This window comes from Mycetomoellerius zeteki, unplaced genomic scaffold (genome assembly GCF_001594055.1).
Source record: "Mycetomoellerius zeteki isolate Tzet28-1 unplaced genomic scaffold, Tzet1.0 scaffold430, whole genome shotgun sequence".
Taxonomy (NCBI): domain Eukaryota; kingdom Metazoa; phylum Arthropoda; class Insecta; order Hymenoptera; family Formicidae; genus Mycetomoellerius; species Mycetomoellerius zeteki.
This window is the reverse complement of record NW_017257425.1, coordinates 396,327-408,038: the sequence shown is the minus strand read 5'-3', so window position 1 is coordinate 408,038 and position 11,712 is coordinate 396,327. Positions and strand designations below refer to the sequence as shown.

General features: G+C 44.6%; 1 protein-coding gene across 1 annotated transcript in view; it reads right to left on the bottom strand.

Moving 5' to 3' along the window:
- The window catches only part of Mid1 (calcium-permeable channel component Mid1), a 101,510-nt gene extending 92,330 nt beyond the window's left edge, over nucleotides 1–9,180 (bottom strand). Inside the window, exon 1 of the mRNA XM_018454287.1 lies at nucleotides 5,849–9,180. Within this exon, the coding sequence (XP_018309789.1) occupies nucleotides 5,849–7,879 (2,031 nt within the window). The 5' untranslated portion in view covers nucleotides 7,880–9,180. The remainder of the gene's footprint in view (nucleotides 1–5,848) is intronic.
- Nucleotides 9,181–11,712: the final 2,532 nt, after the last annotated feature.

Below are 11,712 nucleotides of genomic sequence, written 5' to 3'. Positions count from 1 at the left end.
CAAACGTGGTAGGTTTTACGAGCACGCGTGAATTTTTCCAAAATGAATTTTTCTACCCTTGGGAAAAAAAAACCGAAAAAATCCGCGAAAAAATTGGAAAAGTTGAATTTTTTTCCGATTTTCTCTTTAAAACTATAAATATTAGAGAGAAAAAAAGAAAAAGTAATAATAATAAATTAATCTCTGCAGATTTTTTCTAATAAAATAAATTTTAATTTTGAAGAAAAGATAATATAATATTTTCTATATATAATAGTTTTTAAATAAAAAAATACATTCCTAAAAATACTTACCTAAAAAAAACAATTTATCTTATTTGATAAATATTTTTAAACTTAGTTATTGTTTGTCTTATTGTATCATTAAAGTTGCATAGTACTTACATATGAAGAATTAAAAAATCATTTTCAATTTCTAAAACCTAAGCGATAAAAATTTATATCGTTACGAAAATCTATTGCAAATTACAGACCGATACTCATGTAGTAGAAATAATTTTAGGTTTAATCGTACAAATTTTATGCATTTATCTTTCATTACTTATAACTCGGAAATCGTTATTTTCTAATGATCGTTAAGATTTTTGGGAAGTAATACAATTGAAATTTTATTTCATATTATGATTTAGGATTTTTTATTTTAATTTTTATATGAATGTGCTATTAAAATATTGACAAAAGACATAGAAGGCTTTAAAAAATATAAATCATAGAGTTAAAAATGCCAATTAGAGCCAACAATAAATTCATGTGTAAAAAAGTGCTTACATGTGTATTTAAATTTTTTATTGAATATCAAATTTAAGACTGCACGCTTTTGGGTCATCTTCAATAATAATCAAACAGTATTGTAGCCGAAATTGTTACATAGACAATATTATCGATATTGATTATATATTCTATATAAAATAGCCGAAATCGTAACATGGAAAATATCATCAACATTGATTACATATTCTGTATAAAATATGGATAATATTAATAGATGATATATTTAACATATGCGGCGCCAAAGGATAATGCATAGCGTTATCCAGAAACGGACTCTACATTTTCATACGGAATAATTGTATCCATTTTCTATATCAATTTCTATATCAATTTTACGCAAGCAACGCTTGCATGACAAAATATAATTTCTGCACAGTCGTAACAGATGTTCTATTCACGTCTAGAATAAAACAATAATCCGAGATGAGATTCTCCTCGTTAGTCGGGCTGTGTTTTGCAGAGATGTCAGTAGGTAAATTTGGACAAATTTACTCGGAGCGTCGCTCGTAGGAAATAAGATCTTGCTCTTGGAAGAAGGGAAAACGGGACAAGGGAAGGGAAAAAGGAGAAGCTTCAACGATAAATTAAATCCACTTTTAAGAGCACCGCTTTTCCGCTGGAAACGCTCATTAGCGTTGATTGTGAGGCAGCTCGTTCACGTTTCTGCGGACGCATTCTACACACGTCGCTATACAGTTTGCCAATAGTGATGCGGTCTCGTCTCGAAACCGACGAAATCAATCCGCGTCTCGATCTCACGTAACAAACGAACTGAATTAAACGAACGAGGATCGTATTTACCACAACCGAACGCTTCAGATATATTTTTCGTAGTACCTAACGAAATGATATCGCGCGAGGTAAAGAGATAAAATTGGAGCGGATAAATTGTATAATACGTGAATAACTGCGGAAATCAACGGGGCAAAACAACGCAATTAATTTTTCCAATGTACAATTATCGGCGATATCCGTTATTATTTCTTTTGCGAACGTGTCGGACGTGTTTTTATCTAATTTTATCCTGATTGTACCCTTATTGTATCAATTGACGGTAGGACGAATGTTAATCACCGCAATCGAGGGACACCGAATGCGAATCAATAAATGTGTAATTGGGCCGTTTCTTATGGCAATCGCGCATGGAAAAAAAATATGGATTTGAGTCTATGACGAAATTAACGACTAGGAGGATGATGTTGATCATAGGTCTGTTTTTCTGTGGCTGAACTAGTGTCCTTTTGAAATTTAAAGTGAGATAAGTATATGTTTGATACTTGTCGAAAGCGAGAAAGAGAGTTCTAGCAGTTCCTGTAGTTTAGTGCAGGAACAGAAAACGAAATGAAATCGCGGAGCTTGCAGCGTTTTCTCCTTAAATTGCGTTCCACTTGGCGTTCGCAACGCTCGCGAGCATTATTTTATTCTTGTATAACATTTGAAATAACAAGAATGAAATGATACTCGCGAACGAACGTCAAATGAAATTGTATCCTTAGTTGAATGATTCTCAATCCCTCGAGGTCCTATTCGGCCAGTAACAATAGTCGAATTAACCCCTAAATGCCTTTTTGATGTGACATGTTCAGAATTTTTTTTCAAGGTTGATACTTCTATAATTTTGAAAATTAATTAATCTACTTAGCACATAGAAAGAACGATTTTGTTGGAGTATTTAAAAATTTAGCTAGATACAGATCTGAAAATAATTTTATTGGACCATCAAAATAATTATGTAGCATGCTCAAATTGGTTGTTAAAATATCAAAACTTGTTACAACATTGTTTATTATTATTAAGATTGTATGTAATTATTTTGATAGACCAACAAAATTATTTTCAGATCTGTCTCTAGCTAAAGGAGAGTACAACTTTTTCATAACCATTCGGGGATCGTTTTATTACTACATTGTCTTATATATTTTTTCATGGAAACTAAAAATTATCATAATAAGAATACTACGCTGAAGGAAAAATTGGTTGTGTGTGTGAAATAAATTTAATAAAATCATTACTCACATAGTTTCAAAATTGCTGACAATTATGCTTCAATTATTTTGTTGATCCAACTCTAAATTAATTTTTAAATAATTGAAGAATAACGATTTATAACGATTTTGATTTCGTAACGATGTGAATAAAGATTTTATTCTTTATTTCAAATATCAATTTTTTCTTAAGTGTAGCGTCGTTATTATAATAATTTTTAGTTTCCATGAAAAAGGATACATAAGAAAATATGGAACTAAAACGATCCTCGAATGATTGCTAAAAAAAATATCTTCCTATTCGATTCGCACTCGGCGGCTCTTCTGATTCAACTACGAACCGGGCAACATGATTCTCGTGTAAACCACGCGCATAATGCACTCTCGTATTATTGCCGCTCATTGTGGAATTGTCGCGCGAACTCTGCCGCTCTCGTATAGACAATGATAATGGGAACAACGCGAGAATCGGAGAAAGACGGACATACTGTCGGTTGGAAATAGTTTCGACGATTGTTGAATGAACCGGACCATGAGTTTCTAAACGAGCAATTTATGCGCCGGCGTTATCGGCCAAACAAGAGAGAAACACCTGTTCGTTAACTCATTCGACGACGGAGACAACGACGAGGACGACGACGACAACGACAAAGTGCTTCGCTCTCTAAGGCAAACCGCCCACGATTTACCATTCTCCATCTGGAAATTAGTCCTGTCTGTCGTAGACACCGGGATGTCTATCGACAGACTCGAATAATTCGTCTCGCTACAATTGGACGCCACGGAATGACATTTATAGCCATTAGCTATGTATATACATATAAATCTAAGGGTAGAGAAAATCTCACGGATCTTCTCTTTTGGACCCTCTTAAATCTTCGCGTGCTTGAGAATATGGGTTGCCTTCCAAATATAGCAGTTGTAAGTGTTCATGTCACGGTTGTCAAGTTAACTGCGTGACTACTTGTGACTTCGCGCATTTCCAGATTTATATGTCTAAGTCTAAAGAGATGGGGAAGATCTGGCACGTTTAGAGACGCTCGCAGCGAGAAATCTCTCAGAGAGACGAGCAAAGAGCCTGAGGAATCTCTCCGCGGGATTTCTAATCTCAACTGAATACCTTATATCAAATTATAATACGTAATGCCTCGCATAATTTACGCGTTCGCTCGAACGATGAATGGCGTAAAGCACCGCAAAGCCGTCTACTGTTTCTATCTTTCTCTCCATGAAGAGATCTTATAGAGAAATACTGCGAGTAAATTTACTATGCCCTACATTAGACACGAGCGTAATATGAACTCCCGGAAACACGCTACGAGAATTTCCAATAATTTCGTTCACGCCGAATGTTGTGAGTCGCGCGAAACTCCTTTGCGTTCTAATCAATGATTGGATTGACGCGCGTCTTAATCGTTTAATTATTCACAAGTAACTGCATACGAGAGGTGTATTACGAAAATGGCATTAATGATGTCGAAACACATTGTGAATTTAGGCAAAACACAAATATAACTGGTGCAGCAGTAGTAAGATTTTTCGAAACTACACACTGAGAGAAAAGTGTTTGGTATTTAGGACCAATTGTATGGTAAAATAATAATGGTTAGGAGTTCCATTTTTATAATTATTATAATTTTTATAATTGCTATAATGTTAGTAATGATAATTATATTTATATAATATCACAAATTAAATCGACGAGCACAATTTAATATTACAGATATTAATAAGCTTCTTTAAAACGCTATAAAGAATTTATTGCGAAAAAATCCTAGTCTCAACTGAGATTCGAAGAATTCGAGTGATATTTTTTGCAATAAATTATTTAGATGTTTTTAAGATGCTTATTAGCATCTGTAATATTAAATTGCTTGTCAATTTAATTTTGTGATATTACGTACTCTAGTTTCAGTCTAGGACTGTGTTTCAAGACTGACAGATGATAATCAGTATGCAGTTTGCTTGGAACTGGAAAATTCACAGAAAAACATTATTATACATCAAGATCCGCCTTTTCACTCATTTGTGTTGAATATTTCTCGGTCCATTTTCACTTAATATTGTATATTTATGTAATTCTTCGTACAAAAAGAATGTATAATTGGCATCGAAAATGACTATGAATTATAGTTACATTATATATTTTTTCGATTTATAAAATTGTATAATCATTATTACTAACATTATAATAATGATAACTGTAAAAATAGAGCTGCTAACCATGTAATTATAGTCACAAATACCAAACATATTTCTTTCAGTGCGTTTAAAATATACAACTTATATACACCTATATAATAATGATTACAAACTTGTATTTTGGACAGAAATTCAAGGCATTGTTCGTACAGATTATAGTGGGATATCGGAATACGTATAACGGAAATAAAGGCGGTTATCATAAATTTATTAAATTGCTAGTAATGGATAAAAGTAATTAACATCTCGATTTCTGCCCAAAATACATATCATATATTTTTTCTGTCAGCTTTTTACAAAATAGAATAGACTTGAACTTCAAACTTTCAAGCATGAAAAACGTTGCAAATTATTCATGACAAATTTACAACTTTCCATAGAACGCAATAATTTTCTTTAGAAACATTATCATGCTTAATAAATATAATAAATGTGTGTACAAAATAATATATTTAATATTTACATATTTTCAAATTTACAAAGTTAATGTTTATGAAATATGAAATATGAAAATACAGAGAATATTTTCTATTTGAATTTTTGTGCAAGAATCCTAAAACTGTCAAACATTTAAATTCAGTAATATCCCACGTTTTGTTTTAATGCTTTTATATACGCAACTGCCAATTTAAATTGACAAAGCAATTTACGTGAAATTTGAGTCTCTCTTTCTCTCTCATTTTTATCTCTTTATTTCTATTACTGTTTACTGTATCTATGTCTACGATCACTCAATTTTGCTATTCGCTCTTTTATGTAGAAATGCATATACGCTTTAGAGGATATCCCAGAGTGTCTAATAAATAACGTCGCGCGCGCGCGCGCGCGCAGACACATACACACACACACACACACACACACATCGTAAATACGTAGAAATTGGCCTGTTACCTTGCAATGGGTGCAGTTGTGGATGACGGAGTACGGCTGGGCGCAATCGTAGCGCGCCAGTACCTCCTCGAACTCGCAATGCAGCCTCGCGGCCAGGGCATCAACGAGCAACAGCTTGTCCAAGGCATCATCGCACTTCTTGCCGCCGTTTAGCACGTCCTCGAGCGGACCGCCCTTGCCCGGCGCCAGGGCGTTAAACACCGCGTGCTCGCAGCAGTGCCGTAGACGCAGCCGAAGCAGCAGATCACTTGGATTATTCTTCTTCGTTTGACAGATGATCTTCTTGTGCGATTCCTCGAGATATAAAAGGCACTGTTCCTTCTCCTCCTTCTTTTTATCGGTGCTATATTTATCACCATGTCGACTGCCGCTCTCGCCTCCGTCCTCGACCTCCCTATTTATCTTCATATTATAGGTCTTCATTATCTCGGAAGCGTTTTTGCACAGTTTCGGGCAGTACTTGGGCACCTCCGGTGGAGGTGCTCCGCAGCTACCCTGAAGATCGGTCGGCGCTGGTCCCGCCAGATCGCAGGCCGACAGCCAGGGATTCATTTGGTTCACCTCCCAAGTGTATTCGTTGTAGGGGTGCTGCTGCTCGTCGGGCTTCTCTTGATCCGACTGTTGCTGCTGCTGCTGTTGCTGATGATGACGATGACGCTCACTATCGGTATTGTAATCGCTACCCTGAACGTATTGTTGCGTATGCTTGTATTGGTGCTCGATGACCGTAATCGACGACGAGAACAACATGTCCGGCGGCGTAGTATTACCCCGTTGTGCGGGATTCTTGGTGTGCGCGAGGGTCGGGTTCTGCGCGAAAGTCGAGGCGAGGTGACCTGAGGGACTGCTCGAGCACAATAGGGGCCACGCCAGAAGGTATAACACGAACAGCAGCAGTCTGTAATAGCTCCTGCGTATACGCGGCTTGTCTCTTCCTCTTCCTTCTCTTCCTCCTCTTCCTCCTTCGCCTCTTCCTTTTCTCCTAGTAATTGGCTTTTGGAACCAGGCAGTGTTATCGCTACATCTCCTCTCACTATACCATTTTCCTTTTCTTCGTCCTTGCCCATCGAACACCTCGTCCACTGTCAGGTATTCGCGTCCGTAGCCATCGACACGTTCGCGATCCTTCTTCCAATCAAACGAAGAGGATTGCGATGCCCACTGATCACTCTTAGATACACCACTACTCGTATTCCCCTCGGTGTGGTGGATGTAGTCCTCGCGAGACGCGTTTTCATGTTTGTATTCATCGCGCGGATTATCCGAGACACTAACATGCGCGCTGTCATTGCTTCCGTCTTCCTCGTATTCGTCGTGGGCCTCCTTGGACCCACTGTGAATTCTCTTTCGCTCGCAATGTACTTGTCCCTCGTTGTCATCGTCGTCGTCACCGTCGTTTTCTTCATCGTCATCGTCGTCTCTGTCATCGCTATAGGCAGTGTAAGCATGCACGTCGACGAAAGAAACGGCCGAGGTAGCCACATCGGGCCCTTCCTCGGAGATCGCTCCGCTCCCTCGTCTTCTTCTTGACCTTCTTCTTGCTCTTCGCGGGGCCCGTCGTCGTCGCGGCGACGGACAATCAGCGCCAAGTATGCGCGTCCGCGCGCGCAACGCGTCGCCTTCATTATCGTCCTCGTGATCCTCGTGGCGATCACATGTGCGCGCGCGCACCACGCCGCGCGAAGCGGAATCGCGAGAGATGCGAAAGGCAGTGGCAGTTCCGGCTTTCTCATCGGGTCCGTGCCCGGTTTGGAAGTGTCGGGCTTCGTGATGATGGTGTTGCGCGGCGAATATGCCAACGTCGTCGACGACGCGATCGCGAATCGATCTGGAGAACGACTTGGACGACGCATACGAACGATAAGCGACGCGGCCGGGCCGTACGCACTCCACGAACGAGGTCGACGACAACGACGACGACGACGATAACCAGAGCTGCTGCTCCTTCTTCTTTTTCTGCTCCCTTTTCTTCTCTTTTCTCCATTTTTTCGACGTAGGTGGTCCCGTGAGTCCGAACGGGTCGAGCAGCATGGGCGCGACGGAATAATCGGGGACGTTAACGTCCCCGACGTCCTGCCGTCGTCGTCGCGCACCTCCTCGTCGACGTTCCTTGACGCGTACGTTCGTAGCTGTACGATGCGACGCGCTTCGCCTTCCTCCACCAGAACCGATTGATCTTTTCGCTGCCGCTGCCTCCTTTTCCTCGATATCGTGCACGTCGACTGATGACGAAAGAGATGACTCGCGGTGGACTCGTGACGTAGATGATCCGTGTCGCAGCCAGGCTGCTGCAGAAGGCCCCGCATCGCTGCCACCAAATCTGAGGCCCGCCTCTCGGCACGCGCTCTGCTCTCCGACACTCGACTCTTCGTGCTCCCCGAACGTCGTTCGCGACGCGACCCACGACGTTGCTTCTGCAGCTGCTACCGTTATTTCCGGTACGTCTGCTGAGACACGACGCCAGGAACGCTGCGCAACGTGATCGTTCAGGCAATTCCGCTTCCAAGTGTTCCTTCGGAAATATATCGGAGATATTCTTCCACCACTCGATAACTCGTGCCAGATTTTCCTCACTCTCCCTCTCCACCGTGTAGCGATACACGTCAACGCCTTCCTGAACAGGTGATCGAGCCTCGACGTATCTCCGCTCTCCTTTCGTTTCCGTTTCTTTTTTTGTACGCGTCCCTCGTCCCTGCGGTAATAGGCAAACTCGCGCCACGATAATCCGCCTCGTCGTCGTCCACTCCGTCGCTCTGTCGGCAAGCGACCATTCACCGGGGTATCCCCGCTGTTCGATGATGTCAGCCCCGCTCGTGCGTATCCCGGACCAATCGCCCAGGTGCCTGCTTGAGCGGCCCGGGTTGGCGGGGCCCTTAGAAGTTCCCCTGGACCAACGTACCACGGCCGACCGAGACGGCGGCGACTGCGACAGTCGCGGCTGCTGCGGTGGTTGCGGCGACGACGACAATACCGGCGAGGAGTTCTCTCGACGGCGACAGCAACAACGGCAACGCAACGCGTTCGTAGTAATCCACCACCTCCGCTTCCGTTTCTTCCTCTTGCCGCGCCACCTGCACCTCTTGCACTTTGTGTCTCTCGTCGACCTGGCGATGCCTTCTCTCCCTGCTGTTGTTGCTGTCCCCGCTGTGCCAGGTGTTGTGCGCCACTTCCGTGTGAGCGCGACGACGCCGGCAGCGACGGCAGCTCTCGACGCGCGCGACGACGTTGCGTGTATCGAGGACCTGATGCGAAAGCACCTGAACAACACCCGCTTCGTCGTCGTCGTAGTCCCCCTGCCGAGGCTCGCGAGCTCCCAGTGCGGGGCACCGAGGTTCATGCTGCATCCTGAACGCCCGGCTACGTACCCTCCTCCTCCTCCTTCTCTTGAACTTCCTCTTCCTCCTCCTCCTCCTCCTTCTCCTTGCACCCTCTGCTGCTGCCTGTCGTTGCCGATGATCACGGCCGGTGGTGGCACGACAATACGCACCACCACGACGATAACGACGACGACGACGACGACGACGACGGCGACGATGACAGTGGTGGCGATGACGCAGACAACAGCGGCAATCTGTTCAGAAATCGCCGCATCCGAAACCTCATGGACGTATCCTGAGGTCACTGAGGTCGGTAACCGATTAACGAACTCGATCCAAACGTCACTAATGAAGATACGAAGAAGGCGCACTCACTCGAATTGCATCGGGATCGCGATGACAAAAGATGAACACACGATGACTCAAACTCGACACAGGGACATTGATGTCACAGTTATTCTTCGGCGGTGGTTCCTGGGCGAGAGAGGGAGAAAGAGTGAAGGTTATGGCGTTTCACCACTCGAACCACACCATCGCCACCGCCACCCTCGCGTTCGCCTATCACCCGGAGGACGGGACCAAATTAACTACTCGTACATAGAATTCACGCGTAAACCGAAACGCGCACTTTCTCTCTGTCTCTCTCTTCCTCTTATGGCTCTCTCTTTTTCTTACGATTATGTTTCGGACGAAGGGCAACAAAGACGACGATGATCAGGATATCACGGCGACGACGATGGGTATGGGCAGACACCAGCGGGTATCTCACGGTCGCGGCGAAGAAGGAACGTACAAAGGGGCATTGTTAGGATTAAGACATCGTCGTCATAACGGGGATTGCCGCGACGCTGGAGGTACGCGCTGGAGACCGCTCCGTGCTGGCGGTGGTGCTCGGGACCCTGCTGCTGCTGCTGCTGCTGCTGCTTCTGCTGCTGCTGCTGGCACCACCGTCGTCGCATCGGCGCATTGTCACCCCCGTGTGTGCAGCCTTGTCGTGGCGCTCCTTCGCGCCCGACGATTCCACTCTCGGATCTCGGCGATGGACGGCGGCACGCGCCACCGAAGAATAACGCTCCGTTCGGACGGATCCTCTTCGCAACCCGGCGAATGATAACGATAACGACGACAATAACTGGAATTAATAACATTTACTCATCGCGTGGCGGGGAAAATTCTTCTCGTTCTCGATGAACACTGCGGGGATATCTATCTTACACGCTGCTCATGACATTGATTTCATCCTATTCTCCCGATAAATTCTTCTTGGAATACCTAATTAATTAGTAGACTACTCTTTTCATTTCTCGTATCTTTTTAAGGAGCTTGCAATACCAACGCACACGTGCGACGATCTAGCGCATGCACAGGAAAGGGAGAGGCGATGTTCCTGCATATACGAACGCGCAAGCACGTTCCTCCTCGTCAGCGCGATCGTCGATGGGATTACTAATCGATATCGGTAATTGGTATATTCGTTATCTGTCTTTCTTTCTTTTTCGAAGATGCAATGCTATTGTCTCGCGCACGGCCCCCAAGTTCTCCGTTAATTATTTATTATCCTGCAAGAGATGCGCCTCGATGATCATCATCTACGATCGCGAATATCAGATACGTCGATCACGAGCGGGTGTCCGCGAGAGAGGGAATGAGGGTGAGAGAAAAGACAGGGTAGGGGGTGTTGTTCGCGCGACACGTACGACAGCTTCGAAAGGGTTACGACGAATCCACTCTGTTCGCGCCCCCCCGAACGGGGGAGGGTTAGACCCGCGTCGGGTGCGTCGGGTTGCGCGGTGGATCCGACGTTACACCAAGGTGGTAAAAGGTGTGCTCTTTCCTTATATTCTTGTATCTCGACTCTAAAGGATGGTGAAGGCGACGGAGGTGGCGGAGGCGGCGGTGACGGTAACGACGACGACGGCGATGACGATCGTACGTCGGAACGAGTCTGGCGACATAGGAAAGGACGACAGGGAGCACAGTGGGCGAGCGCACCAGGCTAATAGTAGGACACACACACACAACGTGTACACACCACTCTTTCGCTTGCTCGTTCGCTCGCTTTACTCGCTCGTGGTCGAGCGTGCGCGCGTGCCGACACGACGTTACGAAGAAGAAGAGGAAAGAAGAAACACCGCGGAAGCGCGATCCGCACCGACACCAGGCACTGCGCGCTAGCTCGTTATCGGCTAGCTCCTGTACTACACGGACGTACCCGAGGATCCCTCTTGGAGAGACTCGTCGCAAAACTTCGGGGGAGAGCGCCCTCTCTCTCTCGCGGATCTCTCGTGTCCCTCCGTGTCGCGCTGCCAAGCGCGCGCGCGCACCATGCATCCCTCCGTCATCTACCCCTATCGCTCCCTTCTCCTTTCTTTCGCCAACCCCCGACAACCTCCCGGTATCCACTCTTCGCGCCCTCCACTCTACCTCCTGTTCTCCATCCACGTCTCTATCCCACCTCAACTATCTTTCTCCCTCTCGCGATTCGCGCTCATCCTCCTCTCTCTCCCTTCGAAACCTCACCGACCCCTTCTATCGAGAATTTCCACC